At 52.6% G+C, this 11,515-nt stretch overlaps 1 protein-coding gene across 1 annotated transcript; it reads left to right on the top strand.

Annotated features, from left to right (window-relative positions):
* Positions 1-2,092: 2,092 nt before the first annotated feature.
* Positions 2,093-10,691, top strand: ECH1 (enoyl-CoA hydratase 1). Its single transcript, XM_029926135.1, has 10 exons — positions 2,093-2,199; positions 2,803-2,998; positions 3,114-3,202; positions 8,461-8,585; positions 8,679-8,727; positions 8,907-8,971; positions 9,594-9,664; positions 9,753-9,824; positions 10,097-10,247; positions 10,375-10,691. The coding sequence occupies exons 1-10, from the start codon at positions 2,160-2,162 to the stop codon at positions 10,477-10,479; spliced, it is 963 nt and encodes a 320-aa protein (XP_029781995.1). The 5' UTR covers positions 2,093-2,159; the 3' UTR covers positions 10,480-10,691.
* The last annotated feature ends 824 nt before the right edge of the window (positions 10,692-11,515 follow it).

The raw sequence follows: 11,515 nt of genomic DNA, 5'->3' as shown, positions 1-11,515 counted from the left end.
TATTTGAAGCACACGATATGGGACTTGAACTCATGAACCATGAGATCATGACCTGAGCTCAGATGCTTAACCAATGAGCCACTGAGACACCCTGCTGGGAAGTTTTAAAACAGATTATTAGCATCTGAAGTCACGTGGCATTTATGGGATGAACAAATTGCTTCACAAGGGTGTTTCAGACCACATCTGGAAAGGGGAAACTACAGTCGCCTTGCAGCCATAAACTTAATATTTCTTTTTAAGGTTTGTTTATTTTTGAGAGAGACAGTGTGAGCAGGGAAGAGGCAGAGAGAGGCAATCTGAAGCAGGCATCAGGCGCTGAGCTGTCAGCACGGAGCCCGATGTGGGGCTCGAACCCACCAACCTGGAGATCATGACCTGAGCCAAAGTCAGATGCTTAATCAGTTGAGCCCCCCAGATGCCCCATAAACTTCGATCTGCCAGGATTTGTTTTCAAGCCAATTAAGGGGGTAAAAAGTAAAATCTCCTATCTTGTCTCGCAGCACCCAGTTTTTATCCCTTGTCAGCAGTTTGTGAATAACCATCTTTTTTACACCAACTGATCATGCCAAATGTACGTTTAAATTGTTTCTTTTGGGGGAGCGTAACTGCCTCAGCGGTTAGAGCGTGCAACTTGATTTCAGGATTGTGAGTTTGAACCCCACGTTGGGTATAGAAATTTATTTTAATTTTAATTTTATTTTTTAAATATTTTTATTTTTGAGAGACAGAGACAGAGCACCAGCGGAGAAAGAGCAGAGAGAGAGGGAGATAGAATCTGAAGCACCTTCCAGGCTCTGAGCTGTCAGCACAGTGCCTGACACGGGGGCTTGAACTCGTGAACCGCAAGATTATGACCTGAGCTGAAGTCGGACGGACACTTAACCGCCTAAGCCACCCAGGCGCCCCTTTATTTAATTTTTTAAGTGTTTATCTATTTTTGAGACAGACGCACAAGTGGGGGAGGGACAGAGAAAGGGGGAGACACAGGATCCAAAGCAGGCTCCAGACTCAGATGTTAGCACAGAGCCTGAGGGGGTAGAAGGGCTTGAACTCACGGACTGAGAGATCATGACCTGAGCCAAAGCTTGGACGCTCAACTGACTGAGCTACCCAGCTGCCCCTAGAGTTATATTTTTAAAAGAAATTATTTTAGGGGGCACCTGGGTGGCTCAGTTGGCTAGGCTTCCAACTTTGGCTCAGGTCATGATCTCGTGGGGTCCATGAGTTAGGCCCCATGTTGGGCTGGTGCTTTGGATTCTGTGCTTCCCTCTCTCTCTCTGCCCTTCCCCTGCTGGCGCTCTCTCTTTCTCTCAAAAATAAATAAACAGGGGCGCCTGGGTGGCTCGGTTGAACGTCCAACTTCAGCTCAAGTCATGATCTCACAGTTCATGAGTTCGAGCCCCACATCGGGCTCTGTGCTGACAGCTCAGAGCCTGGAGCCTCCTTCTGATTCTGTGTGTCCTTCTCTGCCCCTCCCCCTGTTCATGATCTGTCTCTCAAAAATAAATAAATGTTAATAAAATTTTAAAAATAAACATTAAAAATGTAAAAAAGAAAAGAATTTATTTTAAGAATATGAACTTCAAAGCCACGTTAATCTGCTCTTTACTCCTAAAGCCCAGATAACCTTGAACTAGGGAGTTTCCCTTCCCCAAGCTCCAGTTTACTTTGTGTACAATGCAAAACAGTGCGTGGGGGAGCTCAAACAGAAACACAGACGGCCCCTGTTGGCCCATCTATATTTTCATTCCGTTCTGTGGGTTATGCTCAGTACTAGATTACTTTTTTCTTTTCAGTTAACATGGTACAAGGGCATGATTGCAAAGTCGCAGGGCTGCAGTTATTCTGCCATTATGTCCTTGACCATTTCAGCTGTTTCTAATTCTTCCATCGTTAGGAAACAGTGCCCTGATGAATTATCCAGCAACAACAGGCCAGCTTCCTACTGGGGCAAAGGCCTCTTTGTAAACTGTAATCTGCGGGCTAAGAAAGCGATTTCCGGTTGCCCTTAGTAAAGATGGCGGAAAGACTGGCGTCACCGCCAGTCAGGCTGCGGCATCAATGCCCTCGCCAAACATGGTAGCCTCGTCCCCGCCCCCTTGATTTCCTCCAGTCGGCTCACTTTCACCAGCGACTCAGTGGTCGAGGCGGCCGAGATGGCGGCTTCTCTCAGATTCCGAGATCAGCTGATGCGGAGTGAGTCACCTCGATCTCCTGGAGTCCCTAACTCTGTCGTGCTGTCGTAGCCACCATAGGATGGGGAAGCCTGTCTCGGGTCACGGTCCGAGCAGGGGCGCACGTGCTCCCAACCAAAGAGCTCCCTAATTTTGTAGGCCTGTGTCTTGCAATTGGGTAACTGACAGCTTAGTGTTCCCAATCTGGGGTCCCTCCTTCCCATGATCAAGGGTCTGAAGTAGTCTACGCACTGGGGCCACTGACAAGTGTGTGGGCGTGTGTGTGTGTGTGTGTGTGTGTGTGTGTGTGTGTTAAATTTATTTATTTTGAGAGAGACAGCGAGTAGGGGTGAGGTGGTGGGTCGGGTGCGGGGTGGGGGGCAAGGAGAGAGAGAATGTAGTTCGGGGCTCAAACTCAGGAATAGTGAGATCATGACCTGAGCCCAAACCAAGAGCCCAAAGGTTAACTGACCGAGCCACCCAGGCGCCCCTGCCCTGAGATTTCTTTGGGGCCTGTGCTCCCCAATCTAACATCACTGAGATGTAATGTGTCCTCTCTGCCCTTGAAGGGGCTGTGACCCCCACCTGGGGTCATCAAGGGCTCTCCTTTACTTTGTCTCCCCAGGACTGATGGCTCCCACATCTCAGGGTCTCCGCCTTAGCCTTCGCCTCATGAGCTCCACTGCACCGGAAGAGGTCCCCAAAGAAGCCCCAGACCACAGCTACGAGTCCCTCCGAGTGACCGCTGCTCAGAAGCACATCCTGCACGTGCAGCTGAACCGGCCTGAGAAGAGAAATGCCATCAACAAGGCCTGCTGGAGGTGGGGCCTGTGGATCACGAAGGCCTGCCTGCAGCAGGAGGCAGGGGCGAGGGAGTGGGCAGGGGTGAGGTGTGGGGTCAGGTGACGCAGCCCTTCTCTCCTCGCCCCTCCACAGAGAGATGGTGGAATGCTTCAACAAGATAGCACAGGACCCCGACTGCCGGGCTGTGGTGATCTCTGGTGCAGGAAAGCTGTTCACTTCAGGTACCAGTGCTCTCCACCCTCACCCCTGCCAGTCAGCCCTGCTCCTGGCGATAGAACCGTGCTTTTTTTTTTTTATGTGTATTTATTTTTTGAGAAAGAAACACACATAGAATGCAAGTAAGGAAAGGGCAGAGAGAGAGAGAGAGAGGGAGACACAATCGGAAGCAGGCTCCAGGCTCCAAGCTGGTGGCACAGAGCTCAACGCAGGGCTCGAACCCATGACCCGTGAGATTATGACCTGAGCTGAAGTCGGACTCTTCATCATCGATTTAGTCACTCTGGTGCCCCAAACAATGCTTCTTAATTAGGGTTTTAACCAGCTTTTAACTTCCATTTTTATCCTTTTTTTCTTTAATTTAAAGCATTTAAGTCCTAAATTTAGTTCAGCAGAATATGACAGGATGATGGGCTTTGAAGTCTGACCTTTTTAAAAAAAATTTTTTAACGTTTATTTATTCTTGAGAGCGTGTGAGCAGCGGAGGGCAGAGAGAGAGGGAGACACAGACTCTGAAGCAGCTCCAGGCTCTGAGCTGTCAGCACAGAGCCCGACGTGGGACTCGAACCCACAAACCATGAGACACTTAACCAACTGAGCCACCCAGGCGCCCCTGAAGTCTGATCTTGACCAAGGCCCTTAACCTCTCCATCTGTTGTTGTTTCTTTTGGTGTCACTAAAGTGTATTATAATAACATGTTTTCATATAATTATTCAACACACACAAACGGATTTCCAGTTACACGTCTGTTAGAACTTTTGATTGTGCCACAGGCCTGTTCTTCAGACTGGATAATTTCCATTGACCACATCCACCACGACCGCGTTCATCATGACCTTTGTCATCTCTGTTCTGCTGTGAAGCCCATCCAGTGGTCTTGTAAAACATTTCAGATACTATAGTTTTTGGTTCTCAAATTTCCATTTGGTTCTTTTTTATATCTGCCATTTCTCTACTGAAGTTTCGTATCTCGCTATTTGTCACAAGCACGTTTTTCTTTGCACTGTTGATCATAGTTATAGCCACTGCTTTTAAAACTCTCTAAAGTTTATCTATTTTGAGAGAGCAAGCGAGAGAGAGAAGGAGGGGAAGGGCAGAGAGAGAGAGAGAGGCTCTGTCACCACAGAGCCCGATTTGGGGCTCGATCTCATAGCCTGTGAGATCGTGATCTTAGCCAAAATCAAGAGTTGGCACATAACTGACCAAGCCATCCAGGTGCCTGTTTCCTGATTCCAACATCTGGGTCATTTGGGGGGTCATTGCCTTTTGTCTTCAACAGCTGGGTCTCTTCCTTGTTTTTGTTTGCATTTGGAGTAAGTTTGGATTGTGTCCTGGATATTGGGATATGGAAAGACGTGGGAACTGTGGATGTTGGAATTCTCGACCTGGAGAGAGGGTGCACTTTCCAGCGTGAGCAGCCGAGTTGGAATCAGTTTCTAAATCTCTTGCTTGGGGCGCCTGGGGGGCTCAGTTGGTTAAGCGTCCGACTTCAGCTCAGGTCATGATCTCACAGCTCGGAGCCCGGAGCCTGCTTCCGATTCTGTGTCTCCCTCTCTCTGCCCCTTCCCCGCTCATACTCTGTCTCTCTCTGAGTTCTGAAGTTCTGAAGAACTTTCTGGTTCTTCAAGCCCCACTTCCAGCCTCACCTCAGTCTAGAAACTTAAAAAACAGCCAACTCACTTGGTTGCCAGTCCCTTCTTTTAAGTGGTAACTTCCTAGGGTGACTGGGGGGCTCAGTCGGTTGAGCATCCCGATTCTTGGTCTTGAATTCAGGGCCGTGAGTTCAAGCCTCCGCGCTGGGCATGAAGCCTGCTTTAAAATAAGATAAAATAAGTGCTAACGTCTTCCAGAATCTGCCCCATGCTGTCGGGCAGTGGTTGGTGTCTTGTCCAACAGTTAGTTGTCATACGTGGGCAGGTCCATACCAGAAGAGAGGCATCACAGATGCTGACTTCTACCCAGGGCCCGGCCCAGTGCTGGGGACCCAGTGGGGGCTGAGGCCACCCCTGCTTATCTTCTTCACCTGTCTCAGTTCTCCTTCTGTTCCTTTGTTCAGTCCACAACACACACCCCGGTACCAGCCCTTCCCTGGGTGCCAAGGACCTAGAAACAGGACATGGCCCCCAGTTCTCACGCCTCGTCCTCCTGGAGCTCATGCCAGAGAAGCAAAAGATGAGCCTTCATCTGTAGCTGTTCCAGGCCCAGGGCCCCCCCTCTTTCAGCTCCCGGCGATTGCAGCTGTCTGGTTCCATTTTCAACAGCAAGACACTCGAGGCCAGAAAGGAGAAACTCGATTTAATTAGTAGTTCCAATGGCAGAAGGGAACCACTAATTTAAAAAAAAAAAAAAAAAGAGAAGGCAGCCCACATTGATGTAGCACCTGCAGAGTGACACCGTATATGTTAATTAATTCTCCCTGCCACCCTTCGGGACAGAGTTCAATTATCATCCCCATTTTATGTGTGAAGAAACTGAGGCTCAGAGGGAGGAAGAAACTTGCCTGGTTCTCACAGTGTGTGGGAAGTGGCAGAGCTGGGGTTTTTTTGTTTTTGGTTTTTTTTTAGAGAGAGAGCTCGAGTGAGCGGGGGGCAGAGAGCAAGGGAGAGGGAGAGAGAGGGAGAGAGAGTTCAGAGCTGGTGAGGGGCTCAGGTTCCCCAGCCTCAAGATCCTGACCTGAGCCTAAGTCGGATGCTTGACCGACTGAGCCACCCAGGCGCCCCGAGCCGTTCATACTTTAGGGGGGACACCTCACACTACGATCTGGGGTCCGTTGCTGCGCGGGGTTGGAAAAGCCAGGGCACGCAGGTCCGGGCAATGCGGGGCAGCCAGACAAGCCAGCGAGGGGAGGCGCCCCGGGTGCCGAGCTGGGCTTGCTCTGGGGCGCAGCGTGGGTTCTGCTGAGTCACCCAGGCTTCGCAGGATGGCGCGGGAGCCAGGAGTGATCCAATAATAGCAACTGTGGCACCTTTACACGACAGGCCCCGAGTAAAGTGCCTCTGGGGCTCCGTTGCCTTTAATTCTGAGGGTGTTCCCCTCATTTGATGCAAGAGAAACCCAAGGCCCAGAGGATGCAGTGGCCTGGCCGAGGTCACACGGGGAGGGGCGGGGAGGTGGGGGAGTCCCCCTTACACATATTGAACACACACAAATTTAGCCCTGCCCATAGCCAAAATAAATTCTCAGGTCTCGCTTATTTCAACCCGCTGCGGAGGCACCAAAACGGATGGATGGTGTGGCCAAGTGTGGGAATGCTTTTTCTGGTTTGTCAGATGGCTTTAGTTCCGAGGCAAAAGGATGAGAAGGATGAACCCCAGGAAGAAGCAGGTGAAGGATGATTCTGGTCAGAACCATCTCATGGCTAGGCCTCACTCAGAGAAAAAGCCAAACTTTGCCCCCCGGCTGGTGAGGCCCCATACCGTCTTGCCCTGTAAGGCTCTCCAACCTTGGCTCTTCCCCCTTTCCCCTTCACTCACTACTCTGCAGCGATGGCGACCTCTCCCTTGCTCTTCATATATACCATTCCTACCACGGAGCCTTTGCACTGCCCCCCCCTTTTTTTAAAGAGACAGAGCATGAGTTGAAGAGGGGCAGACACAGAATCTGAAGCAAGCTCCAGGCTCAGTTCAGAGCCCAATGTGGGGCTTGAACCCATGAGTGGTGAGATCATAACCTGAGCTGAAGTCAGACGCTCAACCGACTGAGCCACCCAGGCACCCCAGCACTGGCCCCTTCTGACATTTGGAGCTCTCTGATCCCAGTTAGCCCCATAGCTCCCTCCCTCCCCTTCCTCAGATCTTTACTCAAAAGTTACTTTTTCAACAAGAGGGCCCATGACCACCCCATTTAATGCTACAACGGCCCTCACTACGCACGCACATGCACACACACACACACACACACACACACACATTCCACTCCACTTCCCTGCTGTAATTTTCTTTTAGCACTTCTCACACCCAACAAAATGTATTTTCTTATGCATTTGTCTTCCCCCCAAAGGGCAACTCGGCGACAGCAGGGACTGTTGTCTGAACTATTCACTTACTGGACACCTCCAGCGCCCTCGGCTCCATGTAGGTGCTGGGGATGTGGGAGTGGACAGGAAGACAAAAATCCTAGCGCTCACATCCTGGAAAAGGAGATACAGGCCCTCAATGAAATGGCAGTGTAGGAGACAAGGCAGAAAGGAGATCCAGGGTGTTGGGGCTGCTGTTTACGCCATGTGGCCAGAGTGCACGTCTCTGACGGAAGGACTTCTGAGCCGTGGCCTGGACAGAATGATGGAGTCAGTCTTCTTCTTCCTTCTTCCTCCTCCTCCTCCTTCTCTTCCTCTGCTGCTGCTGCTGCTGCTTCTTCATGTATTAATTTTTTTAGAGAAAGACCAGAGGAGGGACAGAGAGGGAGAGAGAGAATCCCAAGCAGGGTCTGCACTATCAATGTGGAGCCAGGAGGAGAGACTATTGTAGGCAGAGAGAGCCATAGGTACAAAAAATTTAAAAAACAAAAAGCCCTAGGAAGGGCCGGCATCATTGGAACAGTGGTTGGAGGCCTGTGTGCCCAAAGGAATGGGCTAGAAACAGTGTTCAGGAGGGCTGGTAAGGTCCTGGCACGTACTTTGTATTTTCTTTCAAGCACGTGGGATGGAGGGAAGAAGAGGGGCATGGTCGGGGCAGGGACAGGCACAGGGAGACCGGGAGAAAGTATTCTAGCCAGGGTAGAGGTCATGGGGAATGATCAGTGGAGCAAAGGTTAGATTCTGGATCCTCTTGTGATTGGAGGCACAAAAATTTGCTCCATCTCGAGTCTTGTCTGAGGGAACATTGCCGCGGTTGACACCTGCCGAAACCCTTGAGTCCTGTGCCATCTGGCGTAACGGTGAGAAGCATGACCTCTGGAGCCCGTGCATTGTCCTGGGCTTAACATTCCAGCGCCATTACTCGCAAACCAGTGTGACCTTGGGCAAGGGACTTAAGTGTCATTGTGCCTCGGTTTCCTCCCAGTTACTTGGCGATAGTAGTAGGAGCCACCTCATAGGATCGTTGTGAGGACAAAGTGAGTAATAGCCCTGTAAACGTCAGCTTTTCTGTATTTCACACCCCATATGCAATCCCTGCCAAGGTCCTGTGCGAGCGGCTTTCTCGAAACACCGGTGGTTTGGGGATACACATCTGCCAAACCCGAGTTCTGACCTCTAGGTGGGGGGGTGGATCGGGAGCGGGGTGCCTGGGGGGCTACGTGAGCCTCCTTGTGCCTCCCCGCCAGGCATCGACCTCATGGACATGGCTTCGGATATCCTTCAGCCCCAAGGAGACGACGTGGCCCGCATCAGCTGGCAGCTCCGTAGCCTCATCAGCAGATACCAAGAGACCTTCAGTGTCATCGAGAAGGTGCTCTGCGGGGCGGGCAGCGCACCCCTCCCCCCCAGCCCTGTCCACCTCTTCTAAACCAGCCCTGACCACCCCCCTCTGATTCGCTTGCAGTGCCCTAAACCGGTGATCGCCGCGGTCCACGGGGGCTGTATTGGTGCGGGTGAGTGGGTGGACACTCACCGCACATCCGGGCACTCACGCGGGCTGGGCGCCTATTGGCTGCCGCCTTTCCGCCTCAGCCAGTCACTAGAGGAACTCCGTCCTGGGGTGGGAGCCCACCACCGGGGAGGAGGGGTTGGTCTTTGTGGTCGCTTAGTGCCCCTGGCCTCCACCTCGCAGGCGTGGACCTCATCACTGCTTGTGACATCCGGTACTGTGCCCAGGATGCTTTCTTCCAGGTGAAGGTGAGCCATCCTCCCCGAGCCTCTGTGTCCTCGGATCCTGCTTTGAGCTGGGCAAGGAGTGGCTGGGTGGAGGCAGAGCAGCGACGGGGCAGCCTCAGGGAGTGGGGGTAGAGGCAGGGGGAAAAGGGAGGGCTTGGAGTGAGCCCGGAGGGCTTCATGGAAGAGTCCATCAGAATTGCACCTTAAAAAGTAACACTTTGGCCATGAAAGGAGGTCAAGGGGAGGCCATGCAGTCTACGTGGGGTTAGGGGTGAGTAAGGTAGGGGGGTGGGGATGCGGCTGGGATCAGTCCTGGAGAGGACGCAGACAGGATGACACCTGTAGAGGCAGGAAGAGGGTCATGAGCAGAGTTTGAGGGCTTCCCTCTGGAGATGGACGTGGCCCACCCTAAGGAGTTGGGAGGGTAGAGGAGTTGGGAAATGGCCTGTGTCCTTGGCTGAAGGAAGTTACCTGGGTGAAAGCACGTGGGTGGCAATGAAACGGGGTGGGGGTGGGGGCAGTCTCTGAGGTGGGCGTGGAATGAGCCTCTAGTGTGAATGCGGAATTTTATGGGCACTGCGGTTACACGGTGGGGAGCAGTTATCAGGCACAAGCCAAGCACTGACACGATGACCCGCCCCAGGAGGTGGACATAGGTTTGGCAGCCGATGTGGGAACGCTGCAGCGACTGCCCAAAGTCATTGGAAACCAGAGGTGAGCGGAGGAGCCGAGGGAGGGCACCACAGGCATCTCCCGGGCCTGGCATGAGGGCCGTCCGCTGACGGGCCCTGCTTTCTTGCAGCCTGGTCAACGAGCTGGCCTTCACTTCCCGAAAGATGATGGCCGACGAGGCCCTGGACAGCGGTCTGGTCAGGTAGGGGCCGAGGCCTCGGCTGGTTGAAGGTCCAGGTGCAACCTGGGCCAGGGCTCTTGGCTCCCTATGTATCTTCACAGATTCCACGTGGTGGCTTCCTCTCTCTGGGTGGTCCCTTCTCTATTCTGGTGTCCAGTCCCTGCTCTGATTGTTGTGTTTCACTGGGCGGTTTTCGATTTCCACTGTGGTTGGTCAATTCTTCATCCATGGGATCCTTCGCAGAACGCCCTCCCCACCAACACCCACCCATTACATATTCCCTTCATCCGCAGCCGGGTGTTCCCAAACAAGGAGGACACGCTTGAGGCAGCTTTCACCCTGGCAGCAGAAATTTCCACCAAGAGCCCTGTGGCAGTGCAGAGCACCAAAATCAACCTGGTCTACTCCCGCAACCATTCCGTGGCTGAGAGTCTCAATTACGTGGTGAGGCTCTCCGTCCAACCAATCACAGCCCTTCTCTGATCTGCAGGCCTTGTCCTCTGATTGGGACGCTGTCTCTTCCTGTTTTTCGTTGGCCCAACTCCCATTATGCTCCCCCCTCTTCATCCAGGCCACCTGGAACATGAGCATGCTGCAAACCCAGGACATCGTGAAGTCTGTCCAGGCTGCAATGGAGAAGAAGGACCTGAAGAGCGTGAACTTCTCCAAGCTCTGAGAATCCCCCAGGACCAGGCTCAGGCCTTTGTCTGGGCTCTGGCCTTGTCCCTTGTCCCACCCTATGCCGTTTCCTCATCCACAGAGAAGGAGGATGAGTGAAGCCGGTCGCCTCTGTGCCTTCATGCCTGATCAACCAAGTTGTAGCTATGACACTGATTTCCTCATGCCCAGGGCCTTATCATCACCCAAACAGTAAAGCGGCTTAATGAACCTGGTGTCTTTTATTGGAAATCGAGGAGAGGCAGCAAGGAGCCAAGATGCGCCTGCCCCCACGGACCTTACCCTCGTGGAATGTTGGGGGCGGAGATTTGGCCAATGGGAATGGGAGCCACACAGGCGGTGCCCATTCAGAGCTGGCGGTGGGCAGCCCTGGGCCAATAGGAAGTCGGTGGAGGCGAGGCAGGCAAAACTCGGGTACTTTCCGCCAGGAAGGCTCCAGATGGCGTCCCCGCCCGCTTCAGGCTCCTGCCCGGCACCCACTCACTGCATCGTGTAGTGGGATCCGACGCCGGAGTCTGGCTGGAGTTCTGTTGCTACCCAGACTCGGGCCAACTGCCTCAATTTCGTTAAGCTTCAGGTTTTCACATCCATAGATAATCCCAGCCTCCTGGGTTCATGTTTGTAATGAGTGCAAGAGGCCAAGAATTAATTTAATGCCTTCTATGTGCCAAATCCTGTTCTGAGAGTTTATTCACTGCATGACTCCTTTCAAGGCTTCTGTGAGGTCAATACTAATGTCCCCATTTTACAGATAGGGAAATTGAAGTTAGCGCCAAACCGATGCAAGACTAAACCGCCAGAAGTGGCCAGGGCAAGATTTGAACCCAGAGCTTTCGGCTCCAGAAGTCATGATCTAAGCCACTATCTATGCAGTCCAGGGCACCTGGGAGGTGCAGTCGGTTGGGCCGCCAACTTCAGCTCTTGTGGTTTTTGAGTTCGAGCCCCGACTCCAGCTCTGTGCTGACATCTCAGAGCCTGGAGCCTGCTTGGGATCCTGTGTCTTCCTTTCTGCCATTCCCCCACTCTGTGTCTCT

Source organism: Suricata suricatta, chromosome 16, assembly GCF_006229205.1.
Source record: "Suricata suricatta isolate VVHF042 chromosome 16, meerkat_22Aug2017_6uvM2_HiC, whole genome shotgun sequence".
NCBI lineage: Eukaryota > Metazoa > Chordata > Mammalia > Carnivora > Herpestidae > Suricata > Suricata suricatta.
Note: the sequence above shows the minus strand (reverse complement) of the source record. Positions and strands in the feature narration are given on the sequence as shown.

What these genes read in the sequence shown, in the direction of transcription:
- ECH1 (XM_029926135.1), top strand. Translation starts at nt 2,160, where the DNA reads ATGGCGGCTTCTCTCAGATTCCGAGATCAGCTGATGCGGA. An exon ending in ATCAACAAGGCCTGCTGGAG is followed by an intron (nt 2,999 to 3,113) that starts GTGGGGCCTGTG and finishes GCCCCTCCACAG; the next exon opens with AGAGATGGTGGAATGCTTCA. An exon ending in CTGAGAGTCTCAATTACGTG is followed by an intron (nt 10,248 to 10,374) that starts GTGAGGCTCTCC and finishes CTCTTCATCCAG; the next exon opens with GCCACCTGGAACATGAGCAT.